The sequence below is a fragment of the Suncus etruscus genome, chromosome 1, assembly GCF_024139225.1.
Source record: "Suncus etruscus isolate mSunEtr1 chromosome 1, mSunEtr1.pri.cur, whole genome shotgun sequence".
NCBI lineage: Eukaryota > Metazoa > Chordata > Mammalia > Eulipotyphla > Soricidae > Suncus > Suncus etruscus.
Window position 1 is genome coordinate 166,896,039 of NC_064848.1, and position 21,828 is coordinate 166,917,866.

The 21,828-nt window shown below is 40.1% G+C and overlaps 1 protein-coding gene across 2 annotated transcripts in view; it reads right to left on the reverse strand.

Moving 5' to 3' along the window:
* SSH2 (slingshot protein phosphatase 2) overlaps positions 1-21,828 on the reverse strand; it is a 312,357-nt gene that overhangs the window by 141,588 nt on the left and 148,941 nt on the right. The window contains exon 1 of one of the 2 annotated variants that reach the window (XM_049771239.1): positions 18,847-19,243. The exons of the other annotated variant lie outside the window; for it this stretch is intronic. Within the exon in view, the coding sequence (XP_049627196.1) occupies positions 18,847-18,974 (128 nt within the window). The 5' untranslated portion in view covers positions 18,975-19,243. Of the gene's footprint in view, positions 1-18,846; positions 19,244-21,828 lie in introns of those variants that run through there. 2 annotated transcript variants of the gene reach the window in all.

Here is a 21,828-nt window from a genome sequence, read left to right on the forward strand (position 1 = left end):
GTACTCCCAACACCCAGGTGACTCAGCAACAGTCTGCAGGCAGGGCAGATCGCTCTGCATTTAATGATATGTTGAAACTAGAGGATGCTCCACATCAGCCTGACATCGACGAAAGAAATGCACAGAATCCAGAGTCTTTAAATATAAAAGTCTGATACCAACTATAGCTAAAGTGTGAAAAAGTTTCACTGGGACCTTGAGAATGACTGGAGTTGGATAGACAGGTATGCCTGGAACCCAGAGTCTGTCTTATGCCAATAAACTTCTGGGGTGAGGCCTTTTTGTAATCAGGTCAAGGATTTTTTTTTTTCCATTTTCTCCATTTTTCTGGACCTATGCAAACACTGGCGATTGCCACTATCATACCTTTACTATATTTTTTTTACTCTTATCCTTTAAGGAAAAAAAATACAACTTACTGAACTTAAAAAACAAATTACTGTAGTAGAATGCCTGTCTCCATTACAGGCAGGGGATGGGAAGGGGGGAAGGGGTAATGTTGCATTGGTGAAGGGGGGTGTTCTGGTTATGACTGTAACCCGAATATGATCATGTTACTTAAATAAAAAATATATTAAAAAATTATGGGGAGGGAAGGGATAACTGCATCAAAACTGCAATTTTTTGAAGAAAATGATTTAATAGTGAAATGATGTTTTACACTATAATGTAGAAAGTAAGTGTTTCATTAAATCATTAATTACCTTTCTTTAAAATCTTAATTCATTTGTTCCATTAGCCAAATGAAAGAAAATATTTTACAATGTGCTCTCATGAAAGTAGGCAGGATATACATACTTGTCTAACTTTTGAGAGAAAAAGATAGAAAAATAGGAAGAATAATATAATGAAATGATAAAACAATTTTTCTATACAGAAAAATTAGCAAAGTTCCGGTCAACCTCAGGCTAATTGAATTTCACATTCATAGTCTGGACAGGCTTTATGAATTTGTGACCTGTGCAGTTACACAAGGCTTGGTGCTTGGAAGAAACTTCCACTTGATTTAATGCTCGCCACTGCTTGATTAAAATTCTTAATACTTTTGCAAGAAAGGGTCTCATATTTTCATTTTGAAGTGGATCATACAATTACTTTGTCCTGCTTGCAATCTTTCCACTCAACAAGAAAACAAGAAAAATACTGATAACTTAAAAAGCAGTAACTGGGCCTGGAGAGATAGTACAGCGGGTTTGCCTTGCAAGCAGCCAATCCAGGACCAAAGGTGGTTGGTTCGAATCCTGGTGTCCCATATGGTCCCCCGTGCCTGCCAGGAGCTATTTCTGAGCAGACAGCCAGGAGTAACCCCTGAGCACCCGTGGGGTGTGTCCCAAAAACAAACAAACAAAAAAAGAGAGCAGTAACTAATAAGGAGACTTTTATTAAGGCTGGTGATCACATATCTGTGGTACGGCCCCAAAACAAAAATAAAAAAAAAAATTTTTTTTTTGTTTTTTTTGGGGGCTACTCCCAGCAGCGCACAGGGTTACTCCTGGCTTTGCACTCAGAAATCAGTCCTGGTAGGCTCAGGGGACCATATGGAATGTTGGGAATCGAATACAGGTCTGTCCTGGGTGGCGGTGTGTAAGCCCTACTGCTGTGCTATCATTCTGGCTCCAAAATGAATGTTTTATTAAAGTTAACATTTATAACTTTATATAGATTTCAGATATATGGTATTATATAACATATGTGTGTATATGGTTTGCCACTAATTTTCATGTTATATTTATGAAGTGGTAAAATAGTAAAATACAACTGAAATAAAAAGCATTATTCCAAATTACAGTGCAAATAATGTCCTCCTTACTTTTGTGCTCCGTATCTCATCCTAGAATTGGCCAAAAAGGTGATGCCAATAAATGAAATAGCTAAAATGAATTAAATTCTTTCCATTTATGAAACTCCAAAAAAGACTCTCTAGTGACTGTGGATCACCTTTATTATTTTGGCTTCCTCCTTTCTCACAGCAAGCAAGTGACCACAGCCCAGTTCAATGAAATCACACCCTTTAAATAATGTTTCTTTTTTGCTCCTGCTGACAGAGGGACAGCTGGTGGTTTTCCTTTGGCTGGAGTTGAAGGGCTAGAGTTGATGAACTGAATATCTCAGAACCTCCAATACAGTTTTGATGCCTTCAGGCCAAAAAAGGATGTGATTGATCTTAAAGTCAAGCAGCCCATTTTGACTTTAATAACATGATCAGTTTCCCTTGGGCTCTGATACTAGTTGAGCAGGCCAATGGGCAGAGGCCCACTCTCCAGTAAACAAAGGCTTGCTATGTAAAAGAGATGAGCTGTGGGCAGAGATACGATCTGAAGAGGGTGTTAAACTCACCCTCTGTGTACCAGCAACATGCCCGGGACAACTGAAACTACGAAAGGTGAAACTTCACCTGAAAACACTTTCTCTGCCTGTGATTTAAACAAACACTCACCTTCATTAAGGAATTAAATGTCAGACATAGGCAGACAACCAACACTAAAGAATTCAGCATGAAACTGGCCTGTTCTCTTACATTCCTTTCTCCCTCTGGCCATTTTTTAATTTTAATTTTTTGTTTCTTTGGGCCACACCTACCTGTGACTCAGAGGCTACTCTGAGTCAGTGTTTGGAGGTTTGAGCATTCCCATTGGTGCTCAGAAGACCCATAAGATGCTGGGCATTGATTCTTAGTTTCCTGAATGTACACCAGAAATTTGAGCAATCTCTCAGACCTTGATTCTTTTTCTTTTCTATCAGAAGCCCCTCTGGATACTTTAAAATTTATCACTGACAATGAAGTAAAATTTTTTTGGGTCACATCTGGCAGCTTTCATGGGATACTCCTGGCTCTGTGCTCAGAACCTCTACGCAAGTTTTGGGGACCATATGGGATACTGGGAATTGAACCACTGTTGGTCCTGGGTCTGCCGCATGCAAGGCAAATGCCCTACTGCTGTGCTATTGCTCTGGCCCTGAAAGTAAAATTCTTCAGAAGCTTTAAGAAAATGTCTGATCCTGTCTCCTATAGTCATACAAAGAAGCAAAGATGAAAACTTGCTTAGAAAATCTGAACAGTTTTGTTTCCTATACAGTTGATCTCAACTTGATTACATATAACCACTATCTCTTCTAAACAGAATCACAAAACTTTAATGCCCAAATCATCATCATTAACTAAGTTATTTGAGTTGGGAGATAACTCAATGGGCAGAAGGCTCAAAGGGCTTTGCAACTGGGAGCCCTAAGTTTAATTCCTTGAACACCACTGAGAGCTTGGTTCCTTAAGCATCATAGTATCTGACCCCAAAGCAAGTGGAAAAAAAAGTTAACCTATTTGATCATCTTTTTACTTTATTTAAATACTTTGTTTTGTTTGGGGGTCATACTTGGCATTGCTTGGGGGCTACTCCGAAGTCTGTGCTTGGGAGTTACTCTAAGGGATCTGCCCTACAAAGTATGCAGTCAGCCTGTTATCTTTCTGGCCCTTGATCATCTTTCTAAATTTCAGTACACTTAGTAAGGTAGTGTAACAGGAAATCTCACCCCCACAGTTCTGGGGGCCACACAAATGGTGCTCAGGGGTCTCTCCTTGGTAGTGATTTGGGGAACCACCTGAGATGCTGGTATTTAAATAGGGGTCAGTTGTGTTGCAAGGTAAGTGCCTTAACCTTTGTACTATCTAGTCCCTAAAATGGAAAATTTGGATGCTTAACACTTTTCAAACAAAAATAAATCAAATGCTCAAGGTTAATTTGTTATGGGGCTTCAGACAAGTTTTGTTTGCTTATCTTTTGGTTCTAAATATCATGTAAGCAAAAACTAGTAAATATAATAATTTTTTCCTTTGAAGTGTAATTTTCTTTATTCTTTTTTTCCAGGACAGTTTTTCTTCAGTCAAATGAATTTTGGTGGAGGTTTGGGGAGTGCACCTGCACATCTGAATTGGGGGAGGAGGGAGAAATTCTTGTAGGCTTTACTAAAATTGCTTGTCAGAATAAAAATCTGTACATTTCCGGTGAACCATCTATCAATATATACCAAGGATTTTTGTTGTTGTTTATGTTTTTAGGCCACACCTCTCAGTGCTCAGAGGGGCACAGGGTACCACATGGAGAACAATCTAGGTTGGCTACGTACAGTGCTCTACTCTATTATTGCTTCAGTCCTATGAATTACGATAAACGTTTTTTGTTTTTTTGGGCCATACCTGATGGTTCTCAGCGTTTATTGCTGGTTCTATGCTCAGGAATTACTCCCAGTGGTGCTTGCGGGACTGTGATATGCTGAGGATGGAGCTTGGGTCTGCTGCATTCAAGTCAATGCCCTACCCACTCCACTAAGGCTCCAGTTCCCAGAGGCAACCTTATTTTTAGTTTTGTTTTTGTTTTGGGGCCATAACTAGCAGGCCTCAGGGGTTACTTCTAGCTCTGCACTCAGCTCTGGGAACAATATAGGATGCTGACGATTAACCAAGGTTGGCTATGTACAGGCAAGTAAACGCCTTAACCATTGAAGTTTCCAGCCTGACAATCTCATTTTTAAAAGTACCTACAAACATACATATAAACATAGGAAAAGACTGGATGTTTATCTTTGAGAGATACTAAGATTAATGCTTTTATTGTGTGTGTGGAAGGAAGTATGTCTGAATACTGTTTTCTTCTATAATAAATATTATCTGCAACAACAAAATTAACCAATACATTTGCTTTGTTCATTTTAAGCACCAATGAACCCAGTTATTTAAAGAAAGCATTCATGTCATAAAAATTCACTTTTAAAACTCAAATTCACAGGGGCCGAAGAGACAGCACATAGCATTTTAAGCACCAATGAACCCAGTTATTTAGAGAAAGCATTCATGTCATAAAAATTCACTTTTAAAACTCAAATTCACAGGGGCCGAAGAGACAGCACATAGCACAACAGTAGGGTGTTTGCCTTGTATGCAACAGATCCAGGACAGACAGTGGTTCAAATCCCAGCATTCCAGATAGTCCCCTGTGTCTGCCAGGAGCAATTTCTGAGCACAGAACCAGGAGTAACCCCTGGGTGCCACTGAGTATGACCCAAAAACAAACAAACAAACAAAAAATCAAATTCACAGTGTTACTCTGTATAAAGCAGAAAAAACTTAAAGCACTAGGGGACTCTCCATTTGAAAATTTCCCCTAAACTGATTCACTCACAATAGAAAAAAACATTGATATTTAATATTCATTTGTTGAATAGATTTTAATTGAGAAAAAGACTAATATTTTTAAAAACATACTAAAAATTCTAGTGACTCTATCATTTCTTCCCCACATGCCTTGTGTACATGCCTTGCTGAAAAATTTTCCAAGTGTCTGAAATGGAAACAAAAGAAAGAATTCCAGTAGGAAGGGGACAGTAGATATGATATAAGTGAGACTATTTTCAAAAGATTTACAGAGGTGAATGAGACTTAACACAATATTATCCAGGACTAAAGTGGGTTTACAACAGATACTTCCAAAAAAGGCAATGAAAAGGTTATGATTGAAACATTGCCTCTGAATCTTTAAGAGATAACTAATCTATAATCTTGTTTTCAGTTTTGAGAAAAGTTACACTGGATTTAAGTTACCTTATTTAAAAGCCCTAGGTAAAAATCAATAACATATCATTTTCATTTGTGGTTTCTCTCAATGTATGAGAGTACAGTAAAACACAATCTGTTACATTTTTAATAGCAACTCTTTAGTATCATTATAGTTTATTGGACTTAGTATATATGAATTTATAGGATTTGGTGCATGACTGTAGGCTTACTATATAAGTTTTCCCCAAATTTATTAGAATGATTTAGTATATAAACGACTTAGGTAAGAGGAGCTACACATGCATATGTAGGTCCACAAATACTCAAGAAAATTATGTAAGTTCAGTCACTAATTGGCAAGTAGATCATTATACAGCTAGATAAGCCACTGAGAACAAGGAAAAATAGCCACTAATAATCTCTCCCTCTAAAGTTCACTCTATTGTAAATACTATAAGCCCTCTAAAGCTATGGAAACCACCTAATCTACCAAATAATGCTTGACATAATAGTATCTAAAGCTAAGCATTTGGAGGAAGCAGAGCAAGAGGTAGTACTTTGGTTTACTTTAAGGAGGGTGGTGTGGAGGCCCCCCTCCCAACCAATTTAGGGAACTTTAGGGAAGTGAGGTATTCTCAGCAATATTTCACCAACTAACTAGGCCAGATGACTCAATGATCCAGCCCTGGGGACTCTTGGGGACTTCAGGGTTGTGTCCAGGGGGCTCTAAGGGCCATGCAGTGCTAGGTATTGAACTAAAGGTCTTGAGCATAAAAGACCCCAGCCTTCTACATTATCTACATTACTCTATTAATCTTTTTTAAACCATAAAACCATTTAAAAAAATTCAGTAATCTTTTAAATTACAGGTATTCAATGTAGTCCTCATTTTATACTCTGAAAATTTGGTGAAGTGCAAAGTTAACCTATTCACCCAAAATCTCACTGTAGACATAATCCATATTATATTCAATAACTGCATATTTAAATGATTTATACATGTAGATACAAAACTAACTCCTATCACTTTAGTTTAGTACAGATATGATAGGTTTCAAAACAAGAGTAAATTTTCCAACATTGTCCCCCCCAAAACCTAGCATCAACTAGTAGAAAGTTTAATAATTTCTGTTCTTAGCCTGCCTGTGGTGATTTTACATTCTGCTCCAAGCTACTAGTACTGATTCAACAACAGGTGTGCAAAATTGGCAGCCTTCCTAAGTAAGCTATGTAAAGTCTACAACTGTTGATAAATGTGTTGTGTACTCAATGGGTACTTAATAAAAATTTAGTAAAAAGTCTGTCATGTTATATATAAAAATTCAGCATTTCCCCCCCAAACATCTATTTAATCTATTTAAATAGTGGCTTTTTAGGTACTTCTTTTTATAAGTAGCAGCCATTCATAAAAAACAGCAATATCTGCCACATTAGTTTTCTTTTGTCTCTTAACTCAAGTATCCTTTTACCTCTGTTTGCACAAAGCACAGTATTTAGGAGGGCCAGAAACAAAGGTTAAAGTCCCAGCTCAATTCTTTTTCCAAAAAACCCTTACTAATTGGCTCATTTACAGTAATTATTTATACTCTAGAAACCTAAAGCACCAATGCATCAATCATCTGGCACTGCCTTAGCAGATACTAATTTGTGTTCATATATACATATGTTCATATACATATACTTTATATATATTTACTTTATCTTATTTTTACCACCAAATTGGAGCACCACACTGTATTTTAATTCTCCTATTTTGTCAAAAATGCAAAAAGTGCCACTATTTTATTTATGTTAAAAGAGCAACTATTTAATGACTGTTAACTATTAGCAATGCTTCACAAATACACAGACATTATAAGTTCTACTTTATTAATAAGGAAACAAGGGCTTAGGGTGGTTATATGTATTGACAAGGTAGCATAGCCCCCAACCCCGATTTTTGTATTTGGGCCACTCCTGGTGGTGCTCAGAGATTATTCCTTCCTCTGTGCTCAGAAATTACTCCTGGGAGGTTCGGGGGTCCATATGGGATGCCAGGGATTGAACCTGGGCCGGCTACATGAAAGGTAAATGCCCTACCTTCTGTGTTATCACTTTGGCCTCCATACAGCTTTTAAGTGGTGAAACACACTTGAACTGAGATCTATGTATTTCAAACAGCAAACTAATCATAAGAACAGACAGTAAGATTTTGAAAATATAACTGAGAACTTTCATGAGTTTTTAAAGAAAATATTTAGGAAATGATATAGCGGGGCCGGAGAGGTAGTACAACAGATAAGATGCTTGCCTTGTACATGGTTGACTGGGGTTAGATCCCTGGCATCCCAGGAGTAATTATTGAATACACAAACATCACAGAAGTAGGGTGGACAGAATGATCTATACCACATCCAGTCAAAGAAAATTCAGATAGGTTTAGTTTCACACATAAATTGAACTATTTTGTTCCCTTTTTTAGGAAAAGGAATTTACTTACTTATTTTTAATTTTATTGGTTTAGTTTTAAATGCCCTATCTGCTGTACTATTGTTCCAGAAAGAGAAATCTATATCGAGAAATCATATACCTTCATAGTGACCCAAATTCTCAAACTAATGCTTGCTACAAAATCAAAATCAATACGACACAGAAAGGTTTTACTATTCATAAAAACAGTAATAATAACATTAGGAAAAAAAAGCTATTTAAAGGTGCCTGACACATAGGAGAACCTATGTGAGAACGAAATCTTGTAAGAACTCTGTTACATAGCATATGTACTTAAAATCTGTGAAGAAAAATCTGAAATACTATCATCTAATATAGACAACTCTATTTTTTTTTTTTTTGTCTTTGTAGCAACACCTGGCGGTGCTCAGGGGTTATTCCTAGCTCTGCACTCAGAAATTACTCCTAGTTGGCTTGGGGGACCATATGGGATGCCAGAAATTGAACCCACGTGGGTCAGCAGCTTGCAAGGCAAATGTCCTACTGCTGTGCTATTGCTCAAGCTCTTTTTTTTTTTTAACGTAAAATTCAGAGCGCAGGAATGAGACAGATTGATAAGATGCTGAATTTAAACCTAATGAATAGCTTGTTGAGGCACTGAAGGTTGCATAACAGTGTCCCTGAATGCTGAGAGTCATCTGAAGCATAGTAAGTGCCATATTCATTGTACTGTCTTTGCTCTATAATTTTTAAGGTGTATTGAATATGATTTCTGATGTAGTATTGTATATTGTTCCCAAGCACCTCCAGAAATGCTCTTTATATGCCTGAGCACCACTACATATTGTCCACAGCAAATAAATTAATGTTTGTTCTTTGTTATAAGTCATCTTATTTAATCCCCATCCCAGATAAACATAAGCAACAATTTGAACCATTTAGCTCTACACTAGAAAGATAATTATGCATCTTCTATATCTAGAAAACTAAAGTAACACAAATTTACCAAATCCTTCAGGTTAATCAAAGAAGGGTGGTAACAACACCACCCCCAACCACCCCGCCAAGCAGAATAAACAGTGCACAAAACAAAAGTTGCTCAATTCAATCAACACATAAAAAAGGGAAGTAAAACCAAATTTGCCCTTGGTGTGCAATACTTACAATCTATTTATAAACCACTGGCTACATCCTTTACAAATCACAGGAACATCTGAAAAGGACTGATGTTCTTAGCACATGTTAATAACTTAATCATGGGCCCGGAGAGATAGCACAGCGGTGTTTGCCTTGCAAACAGCCGATCCAGGACCAAAGGTGGTTGGTTCGAATCCCGGTGTCCCATATGGTCCCCCGTGCCTGCCAGGAGCTATTTCTGAGCAGACAGCCAGGAGTAACCCCTGAGCACCGCCGGGTGTGGCCCAAAAACCAAAAAAAAAAAAAAAAAAAAAAAAAAAAACTTAATCATTTCAGTGGCAGCATCATCCTGCATCATTCAATAACGAAACTAACCCTATCTTAAAAGTATTATATTAATTTTTGTTGATTTGCTTTGCTTTCACCTGAGAAATCCCAAAATATTCTGTGCTAGTACCTTGACTATTATTCTTCAGCATCAAAACAGTTTCACAAATAGTAATTAAGGACTCACTTTAATTGGAATGGATCCAAGAAGAGATTTGGGCAAGTTATATGTAGAAGTTTTAGATTCTCAATAATGCTCTATAAGCTCTTGGAAAGAGAGACAATATTCTTTTTTTTTTTTGGTTTTTGGGCCACACCCGTTTGACGCTCAGGGGTTACTCCTGGCTATGCGCTCAGAAATCGCCCCTGGCTTGGGGGGACCATATGGGATGCAGGGGGATCGAACCGCGGTCCTTCCTTGGCTAGCGCTTGCAAGACAGACACCTTATCTCTAGCGCCACCTCCCCAGCCCGGAGAGACAATATTCTTAAAAATCTGGCTTTGGGCAGTGGTTTCTTAGTGTAAATCTAAAGACATGGTCCAATTATAGGCTTTACAAGTATACAAACCAAATACTTTGTAATTAAAAAAAAACTACTAAATTTAGCAAAAAGAAATCCATGTTTGGGCATATTCAATATATTCAATTGAATATACTGAATATATTCAATACAACATTCAATACTCCTTGTCATCATTATGCAAATTTACTATTTATTTTTGTTTTGGTTTTTCGGCCACACCCGTTTTATGCTCAGGGGTTACTCCTGGCTATGCACTCAGAAATCGCCCCTGGCTTGGGGGGACCATATGGGATGCAGGGGGATCGAACCGCGGTCCTTCCTTGGCTAGCGCTTGCAAGGCAGACACCTTACCTCTAGCGCCACCTCACCGGCCCCAGCAAATGTATTCTTTAGTTAACTTGGTTAAGCAAGTGTTGACTTTAAAACAAGAACATAGGTAGATAGAAACAAAGTTATTAGCCGTTAGTAAAAACAAAAATGCACCTTTATACTCTGAAAGTGCATACAATCCCCTTTCCTTCACATTTGGCAAATCTAAACATTTGAAAATTCATTAGAAGTAAATGTATTTGACTACTCTTTAAAAATACCTTTTGTGAGGTGGGTGGGTGAGGGCTGGGCAGATAAAAACAAGGCTAAAGGAGCTTGCCTTGCTTGCTGCTGACCCCAGCTTGATCCTTGGTTTTGCACATAGTCACTACAGAACACTGCCAAGAGTGACCCCTGAGTAGAGCCAGAAGCTGTAAACAAAAGCTAGTTTGGTGCCAAACCCTCCCCTACTCCCACCCTCTGTGCCCCCACAAATTGCATTTTGGGGGGGTTACACCCGACAGCGCTCAGGGGTTACTCCTGGCTCTACTCTCAGAAATCACTCCTGGCAGGCTCGGGGGACCATATGGAATGCCAGGATTCGAACCACCATTCTTCTGCATGCAAGGTAAACACCTTACCTCCATGCTATCTCTCCAGCTCCTCACAAATTGCATTTTTAAAGATTATGTTATCTATTCATGTATAAAATCAACCACAACATGCCATTATTAATTTAAAAATCAAAGAGCTATCTTATCTCTCCTAAATATTAATAAGCCCTGGGGCCGGAGAGGTAGCATGGAGGTAGGGCGATTGCCTTTCATACAGAAGATGGTGGTTCGAATCCCGGCATCCCATATGGTCCCCCGAGCCTGCCAGGAGGGATTTCTGAGCATAGAGCCAGGAGTAACCCCCCCTCAGTGCTGCCAGGTGTGACCCCCAAAAATATTAATAAGCCCTAAAAAACAGGAGAAAAGGAAGCTTTAAATCATAAATGCCTGGTTCCAATCAACCAATTATTAGTGTTCTAATTAGACTTGACCATTTGTAGTTTAGTTTTTGGGTCACAATTGGCAGTGCTCAAGGCATCCTCTTGGCTCTGTAGTCAGGTATCATTTCTGGCAAAGCTCATTGTCATAGGGGATCCCTCTCTATCCTAATTTCACTAACTGTTCTTTGTGGCAAGCTTCCTACCATGAACTGGTCCTTGCCAGGAGTAATTTCTGAGCACAGAGCTATGAGTAACCTCTGAGTACTACCAGGTGGGGCCCCAAAACAAAACAAAACAAAACGAAAAGAAGAAGTTATAAGGGCCTGAGCAAAAGTATAATAGATTGGGTGCTTGCCTTACATATAGACAATCTGGGTTTGATCCTCAGCACCCATGTACGGTCTCTTGAGCACTGCCAGGAGTGGTCCTGAAGTTTAGAGTCAGGAGTAAGTTCTGAGCACTGTCAGGTGTGGCTGAACCTTTCACCACTCTCTGAAAAAAAATGTTTATAGTGGTATATCTGTGGTAGAAATTCTTGATTCCAAGCTTTTAAAATAATTTCTGCCCAAGATCTGTTTCAGATCTCAAAAAGATGGAAGACTACATGTAAATAATACTGTAAGTTGAATACAGCTGGACAAAGATACAAATAGCCTACAAATAGTTGAAAAATCTTAAATATTAACAAATAAAATACAAGGTTCAACTTTGGTAAGTGACTAAATTCCCAAAAAAGGGAGGAAATTATTATTATTATTATTATTATTATTATTATTATTATTATTTCAATAGATATCTAAGAAGCATTTGCAAAATTTCAGTAACTTCTCAGTGACCCCTACCCATGATCCCTCTATATCTATTTTGAAAATATCTGCAGGGGTCGAGGGATGGGGTTCAGTAGTATAGCATCTGCCTTGCATGAATAAAGCAGTAAGTACAATCCTCAGTACTGCCACTTTGATTCCCAAGCACTAGTGCACAATCTCCAATGTATCACAAGCAACAATATCTACAAATATCACCACAATGACAATAATGAAAAGAAAGGAAGGGGGGAAAAAACCTTGTGCAAATTAAGAAGAGCAGGAAAGAGTTTCAATGGGAAAATCCTATCATCAAAAATGTAAATATTTATAAAAATCTTCTTTTTATAATGGAAATACAGTATTGTAAATATTACAGTATCAGGACACTTTCCTTTAGGCAAGAAAGTTTTAAGCTTTTTGAATATCACTGTACATTGAAAATCTGCTTTATAAAAATTTTAATTTTTTTGATGATAGTTGTAGGAGAAAACCATTCCACTTTTTTTTTCTTTTTACCTTCCAAGCAGTGCTCAAGGGGGATGGGGGGCCAACTCCCAACTGGTAGTGAGCAGCAGTTCAGTGCTAGGGCCTGAGTTTGTAATGTATGCTGCCTCTGCCCTCCAGTGTGGGGGAACACAAGGGTTACCTTGGCAGGAGAACAGCAAGGGGTCTCCAAAGCTAAAACTGGCAATGCTGGAGAGTCCTTGTGGTACTGAAGATTGTTCACTCCCTGCCCTCTTTCCCCCACTCTTATTTTGTTGTTGAAATTGGGAGTCATACTACCAAGTGGTGATCAGGGCTATGCAGTATTGGGGATCAATATAAGAGTTCAGACACACAAGACATGTGCTCTACTCTTTGAATCAAATCCCTAGTCTCAAGAATTTGTTTCTAGAAATATATCTGTCAAACTGGAAAGTACAGGGTTCAGGGGTCTCAAACTCAATTTACCTGGGGGCCGCAGGAGGCAAAGTCGGGGTGATCCTTGAGTGCAAAGTCAGTAGTAAGCCTTGAACATTGGGGGGTGTGACCCAAACAACTAAAACAAAACAAAACAAAAAAAGATTCCTCTAGGGCAGGGCCACAAAATGTTGTACAGAGGGCAGCGAACGGCAGGCCTCGAGTTTGAGACCCCTGGATTAAAGCATTTGCATTGCACATGGCCAACTCCAATTTGATCCTTGGTCCCACTACCAGGAGTGGCCCATATGCACAATCCCAGAAAGAATCCTCCATACTGCTGGGTGTGCTTCAAAAACAAAAGATATGAAATCTATCTATAGAATACTAGGTGACCATGGGCCAAGTCAAGACTGCCACATTAGGTACTAGTGATATAGAAGTTAAGTAAAATATAGTTTACTAAAAATATTCCCTAAAGATTTTTTTTTTTTTGGTTTTTGGGCGACATCTGATGATGTTCAGGGCTTACTCCTGGCTATGTGCTCAGAAATCGCTCCTGGATTGGGGGGTCATTTGGGACGCTGGGGGGATATAACGGTGGTCTGTCCTAGGATAGCCAAGGCAAGGCAGATACCTTACCACTTGTGCCACCGCTCCAGCCCCTCCCCAAAGATTTCTATATTATGAATTGAGTAATATGTTGAATAAACATGGAGTAACCCGAGTGTTGCCAGCTGTGGCCCAAAAACAAAAATAAAAAGTGAATTTTATAAGTGAATATAAGCAAAAGGGAAAAATGAAAGAGAAGTATTATAAAATTTTTTTAAAGGACTGCTTTTCTTAGCAGCAATTCTCTTGGTATAGGAAATACATTTCTCACTACCAAGCTGAAGATGGTAGCATATAAAGAATTTGTAAGACTAAGTTTCAAAAGTGACCTTGCAACTACTAAGGCTGAATATTTCTACAGTAGTTAACAGAACTGGCCTAGAAAACAGATCTAAAGATCTAAGGACAGTTTTGTTATTTATAGATTATTTGGCCTTGATATTTACCTAATGTTTCTAAGTCTCAGTTTCATTATCTGTAAACAGAGCAAATCAGTTCATAGGTTAGCTGTGATTAAATAAGATACTTTCAGTTATTGCAACGATAGCAGTCAATATATGGCAATCAGTTATTGTTTGATTTCTATTAACTCTTTATTGTAGAAACTTAGAGTTTACAAAGTATAATTGCACACGCATGACTGCTTAAGATCCTCTGGGTTAGGAATCACTGTATCTATTTTTTAGAGGATGAAACTAAAGTCAAATGACTTTTCAATTAAACTAGTAGAAAAATAAATTGATACTAGATGGTAATAGGGAGCAAGATTCAAAGGTCCCTAGAAGCCCCCAAATGTTGCCTTTAAAATTTTAATCTGTTTGTTTTTTTTTTGGGGGGGGGAGGGTTTGGGTTTTGGGGCCACACCTGGAGGCACTCAGGAATTACTCCTGGCTCTGCACTCAGAAATTGCTCCTGGCAGGCTTGGGATCCCCATACTGGCAGCCGATGAGTGAACCAGAGGTTGGTCCCGGGTCATCTGCCTGCAAGACAAATGGCTCTACCGCTGTACCATTGCTCTGGCCTCCAATTTTAATCTTTTATTTTATTAATTTTTTTAAACAAATAATCAACTTTTATTGAATTTCATAAGTATACTGGAAGACCACTTTGTTTTTCAGAGGATTGTATGGTTCATCCAGAAATAGTTAGTACAAAAAAATCATTCCAGAGAAATAATACAGTAGGTAGGGTGCTTTCTTGCATGTGGCTGACCTGGGTCCAGTCAATGACATCCCATATGGTCCCTGAGACTGGCTAGAGTGATCCCTGAGTGCAGAGCAAGGAGTAATCTCTGAACACTGACAAGTGTGAACTCCCCCAAACTTCCATAAATCAGGCACTATTATTAAAAAGTTCTCTGGATATCCCAGGTCAAAGAACATTCAATGTTAACAGATTAGTATTCTATAGTTCCTTAGAAAAGTTGACAGGACCAGAAGTCTGCACTAGGCAAACACCACAGACTCACTCTATTCTTAAAAGAGATAAAAACCAAGCCATGAAAAATTATGGATATACTGGCCACGCAGCTGACAATCTCAGGAGACAGAGGCCTAGTCCTCACCCTGCTATACCAGTTGCACCCATCACCAACAATCACTGCTTTGCCAATGGTCCACCTTCACTACTCAACTATTGCTCTCTACAATGATACCAATCTGAACAAAACTCCAGATATGGGCAGCGGGGTATTGGGGACCCCTTGAGAAAAAAACAGACAGACAAACACCCTTCAGAAATGCTGATATTTAGGCTGACACCACCAGGACGTTTTTTGGAGTGCAGGCACTCACTGCCCCATAAAACATGCAGTATTAGCCACAGAACTTGGAATTTCTGAATCATGCAGCCACATGTGTGGCCTCGAGACAACTCCAGAATTTTTAATACTGTCCCCCTCAGTAGGAACACACCAATTAAGAACAATCCAGGTCAACATGGATTCAAAGCCACCTAATGTTCTGAAACAAAAACAAGTAAAACTAAGATCATTTAGCAGTAAGGGTTTAGTAACCTGATTGTGAGATACGATAATTTTCACAAATTTTCTTGTTACTGTACTTTTTTTTAACTTTTTCTTTCAAAAATAATTTCATCACCACTTGGCTGTAAATAAATGTATTATGAGAAAATATGTAATACACGGTCTTTAAATAAAGAAATTTATGTTAAGAAAAAGAAACAGAAAGGTTGACAGGTCCAAATAACTGCTTGTTACTCTATTTACTAGTTAAAGTAGGGCTGGAGGGCTAAACTTGAACCCAAAGAAATTTTGATCCTTAAAAAAAATTTGTGGGGCTGTAGAGATAGCACATCGGTGTTTGCCTTGCAAAGAGCTATTTCTGAGCAGATAGACAGGAGTAACACCTGAGCACTGCCGGGTGTGACCCAAAACCCAAAACAAAAATAATTTTTTTGTAAGGGGGCCAGAGTGATAGCACAACAGGTAGAGCATTTGCCTTGTCCAGGGCTGACCAGGGTTCGTTCCCTGGCATCCCCTATGGTCCTGAGATTGCCTGGAGTGATGCCAGGAGTATCCCTTGAGTGCCGGAGGGGGTGGTTCAAAAACCAACAAAACAAAACAACTGTAGAGGCCTGTATGATAGAGGGAGGGCAGGCAGTGTGCTTGCCTTGCATGCAGGTCTAATCTGCAGTATTTCATATGGTTTCCTAAGCACCTCCAGGAGTAATTCCAAAGTTCAGTTAAGAGTAAGTCTGACCACCACTGCTGGGTGTGGCCCAAAAAACAAAACCAAAAACCAAATCTCTGGTTAAGTCTATATACATAAGAATTTTCATTTTATTTTAAGGAACCTCGATCTGCTGTTAGTGATGAGGTTGGACCACACTTGGTACCTGGACCCTTAAGCTATTTTCCTAGTCTTTATAAAATTTGCCACTTTAATCGTGTTTGTGTGTGTGTGTGTGTGTATGTGTGTGCACGCGCGTGTGTGTGTGTGTGCGTGCGCGCACGCTAAGCAATGCTTAAGGGCTACATCTGGCTCTGCATTCAGGAATTACTCCTGTGGTACACAGGGGACCATAGAGAATCAGGGAACCATATGAGATGTTGGAGATACCTGTTGTACTATTGCGCCAGGCCCATTTCCAGAATCTTTTTACCATCCCCTAATTAAACTTTGTACCCATTAACAGAAGTTTACATTCCCCTTCCCTAATCCTAACAACCAGACTTGCCCCACTTCATATTAGAATGAAAACAAATATTTGTCCTCTTTGGGTTATTTTATTTAGAACAATGCCTTCAAAATTTATTCTTGCTGTTACATTTCTCAGAACGGCCTTCCTTTTTAAAGTTGAATAATTTTCAGTTTGTATCATATACAAATAAATTATTTGTTTATTCACTCATTCTTTGATGGGACACACATGAATGCCTTACACTGTTCTTAAAAAAAATTAATGCGAGGCCGGCGAGGTGGCGCTAGAGGTAAGGTGTCTGCCTTGCAAGCGCTAGCGTAGGACAGACAGCGGTTCGATTCCCCGGTGTCCCATATGGTCCCCCCAAGCCAGGGGCGATTTCTGAGCGCTTAGCCAGGAGTAACCCCTGAGCATCAAATGGGTGTGGCCCGAAAAAACAAAACAAAAAAAAAAAAAAAGAAAAAAGAAAAAAGGGGCCGGAGAGATAGCATGGAGGTAAGGCATTGCCTTTCATGCAGGAGGTCATCGGTTTGAATCTCAGTGTCCCATATGGTCCCCCGTGCCTGCCAGGAGCAATTTCTGAGCCTGGAGCCAGGAATAATCACTGAGCACTGCCAGGTGTGACCCAAAAAAAAAAAAAAAAACACACACACACACAAAAAATTAATGCATTAACACTATTATTTTGAAATTATTATCTAGTCTTAGATTATTCATCTCTTTTGCTTTATTCATTCTTTTTAAAGAAAAAAATGCAAGTCAGCAGTTGATTCAATTTTGTAAGGATCAGCATTAAAACTTGGGGGGGATTTTTCAGAACTGTATGAGACAATACAAAGAAATAAAAAGCTGAAACTCAAATTAGTTTAATTTGCTTTAGTAGAAGAACCACCTTTAATTAAATTAATAAACTAGATGTAAGATTATCAATAAAATCATATTACATGGTTTTCTGGGGACCTAATGTGGGATAATAAAAAGTTTCTCTAGTTCAGGGGTCCTCAAACTTTTTAAACAGGGGGCCAGTTCACTGTCCCTCAGACCACTGGAGGGTCTGACTATAGTAAAAACAAAACTTATGAACGAATTCTTATGCACACTGCATATATCTTATTTTGCAATGAAGAAACAAAACAGATACAAATACAGTATGTGGCCCGGGGGCCATAATTTGAGGACCACTGCTAGTTGGACATTAAGTTTAAAAAAAGCTCTTTAGGGGTGAGAGAAAAAGTAATGACAAGCATGGGGGGCCGGAGAAAACCTTAGTGGGTGAACTCTCTTGAAGCCACCCAGAGTGCGTGCTAGGAAGAGCAAATGGCTGCTAGTAACCCTACTAAACGACTCCCAGGGTTTAAGGATGCAATTTGGTTAGATAGAGTTCCTCAAACTTTGCTCTTTTATCACTAAGACAGATTAGCACACACTTCTCAAAACATCTAAAACACAATGAAGAAAAACACAATTCTAAAGACACAGGAAGCAGTATTTAAAGAGGTGCTTTAATCTTGCACTTTAGTTAGCCAAAGTGTGCCTGCAGGCTGGAATTATGAGTTGAGTTGCTATTTACAGTGGGTGTCAAAAAGAAAGTCAAACTACTGAAATCCGTTTTCTGAAGTAATTTACTAGAGTGACTTGCAACAAAAACCTAACACCACAAGCAAATCCATCACAACAGACTAACAAGGCATAAACCAGGGGAGTCTGACCACCAGCAGGACCCACCAAGGAGAACTAGCATTTCCGGCTTGGGAGTTCAGAAGCTGTGAAGGCCCTTTACTCAGTCCAGAGATCCGTAAGGCTTGGCTATCATTTGATCACTGCAGCCTTCCACAGATGACCCTACTTTCAAATTCCTGCAAAGTTTACCAGGAAATAATAACAACAACAATAAAAGACGCCTGCCCATCTCTCTGGGGACACCTTCTGCCTTCAAAAATTGCCCACAACTCCACCCTGCCATCCCTGCAAGAATGCAGGGAGCGAGTTCACCCCCCCCCTGCTTGCTTTCCAGGGTGCTGGGGAAAGTGGCTGCCGAAAGGAAAGTTTCCGAGTGTCCCGGGGAGCAGGCAGGGGGGCACGCAGAGCACTCACAGCTGGTTGATGGCGTTCTGCGAGATGACCGCGTTGGCAGAGAAGTAGGGGATCATGTCGGGGCCACCAAGACTGCAGGTGCAGGCGGGGGGCGCCTTCCTTTCCCGGGCCAACGTGCTCAGGATCATAGGACTGGCTCAGAGTTTACAGGTCCATATCCTGGCTACCGCCTCGCTCCGCACGAGAAGCCTTCGTAGGGGTTGGGGGCTGAAGACATGGGCTCCGGGTTCCCGGCTGCCGAACGGGCCAGCCGGGTCGCAAGGAGGCAGCCGCCGCAGCCCTGGGGCTCGGCTGTGGACTCCAGGCGGCTTGAGCAGCCAGCAACCCGCCCTCACCCGCGTCCGGGGCGGGGCGCTGTGTAGGGCGGGTCTGGTGGGAGGGAGAGGAGGGCCTTCAGGGTAGGGAGGGTTGTGGGTCAGTGCTCCGCCCTAGGGCTCCAGGCACCATCAGATCCAGCATTGCTGTCTGGGTCTGACTAAGAGTAAAAACCCCGTGGCAGGGCCGGAGCTATAGCACATAGGTAGGGCATTTGCCTTGCATGCAGCTGATCCAGGACTGATGGTGGTTCGAATCCCGGCATCCCATATGGTCCCCTGAGCCTGCCAGGAGTAACTCGTGAGCAGCCCCGGGTGTGACCCAACAACCATAAACCAAAACCACCACAACAAAAAACCAAAAACCGTGGCAAGGGTGAAGTCACGAAGTAAGCTGGGGTGGTCAAAAGAGGCTAGAAATTTTCAACCAAAACATACTTAAAACAACAACAACAACGGCTCTTTATACTGGACCTCAAAACTAAGCACCATTTAAAAAGTGATTTTAGTATAGGAGTGATAGTAGAGGATAGGGCATATGTCTTGTATGTGGCAGACCTGGGGTTGATCCCCTGCATTTCATATGCTCTTTTGAGCCTGCAGGAGTGATTTCTTAGTACAGAGTCAGGAGTAACACCTGAACACCATAGAGTTTGGACCTAAAATAAATAAAAGCCCAAATTCTCCCTTGAAAACGTGTTTCTCCCATCTGTTTCCTTAATTGCTTATTTCCACTCTGGAGAAGCCTGTATTTTTTCTTGAACACAGATTCATTTTTTTCTTTCCTCTCTTCTCACATCTTTCTAAATAAGTTTCAATAATATTTTTTTTAAGAAAAGTGATTTAAAGCTTTAAAATGCTAATCATATGACCAAAGAGGAGGCTCAAGAATACTTACAACACTTATTTCGCAAGTGTGAAGTCCTGACTTCTACTCTCACAAACGCAACTTTTTTTGTTTTTTGTTCTTTTGGGCCACAACTGCTGATGCTCAGGAGCTACTCCTGGCTCTGCACTCATATGGAATGCTGGGGACTGAACCTTGGTCTTCTGTGTGCAAGACTTACCCACTGTACCATCTCTTGTGCCCCAAGTATTCTTTTGATTTGTTTGTTTTTGAGCCATACTCAGGAGTATGCCCAGCCACACTCTTGGCTCTGAGATCAGGGGTCATGCATGGCAGGCTCAGAGGACCATATCGGGTGCTGGAATAAAAGCTGGGTTGGCTGTATGTAAGGCAAACGCACTACTACCTGCTATTCTAGTCTTTGGCCCACAGTTGCAATATTTATGAATGGAAATCTATGCACTAAGGTGAGGGTAGTTAAGAGGATGGCTGATTTTCCCCCTCATGCTTTGTTTTCATTTTGGGGGTCTGAGTACTTGGGGAATACTCAAGGTTCTGTGCTAGGGGTGGAGATGGAGGTGGATGGACTGTGCAATACTGGCCTCCAGTCTGTAAAACATGTACTTTGGCACTTTGAGCCGTGGCACCAGATAAACTACAACGAACAAAAAAATCATTAAAAAAAAAACCTGCCAAAAAATTGAAGCTATAATTGGGATGGAAATAGGGGACCTATTTACACTGTTGATAACTGCTATTCCTTGTAAATACATTTATAAGGAACTTTCCTAATCATCTTCCCTAGGCAAGCATTCATAGCCTTGTCTGTATCTATACATCATAGCCTTGTCTGTATCTATACATTGAGATTTAAAAAAATCTCAATCCATACCAATCAAATCAGAATTATGAGGTTGACATCTAGACATTTATGGGTGATATTTTTTGGATCTTTTCTTATGTTTTTTTTTTTTTTTTTTTTTTTTTTTTTGGCTTTTCGGCCACACCCGGCCATGCTCAGGGGTTACTCCTGGCTGTCTGCTCAGAAATAGCTCCTGGCAGGCACGGGGGACCATATGGGCCACCGGGATTCGAACCAACCACCTGGTCCTGGATCGGCTGCTTGCAAGGCAAACGCCACTGTGCTATCTCTCCAGGCCCTTCTTATGGGTTTTTTTGGTGGTGGTGGTGGTGGTTAATAAGTAGTGGTGGTGTGGGATATGGGTGATTCTTAAAGCAGTCATGCTTGAGATTTACTGTGCCACATGATCTAGGGAGGAAAGTAGATTAGAGTGTAGTCTTGCTATAAAGATGTGGAAATAATTACAGGGTCAAAGTCCAGTGAGGTTGTGCTTTTCTTTTTGGCTATGTGCTCGGAAATCGCTCCTGGCTTTGGGGACCATATGGGATGCTGAGGATCAAACCCAGGCCCGTCTTGGGTCAGCCACGTGCAAGGCAAATGCCCTACCGCTATGCTATCGCTCTGGCCCCATCTGGTAAGTTTTTAAGTGATGACAGGAACCCTGGTTTCTTGATTCCTGATCTAGAGCTTTAACTACTGCTTTCGTGGGTTTAGGTCTTTATGTTCTTATGTTCTTTCCTGAGCAGTGCCTTTCAAGTGGCCAAGAATCAGCTTATGTAAAATGATAAACTTTTTCTCTTTTCAACACTATGTCAGTGGCTTACAAAAGGCTGGCCCTGAATAGGGACTTAAAAGTTTTATTTCCCTTCTCTCCTGCCCTTCAGTATCATCAGAGTATTTTCAAGCATCAGTAATTTTTCTCTCCTCCTCTAGGAATTTTTCTTTTTCAGTCACTCCAG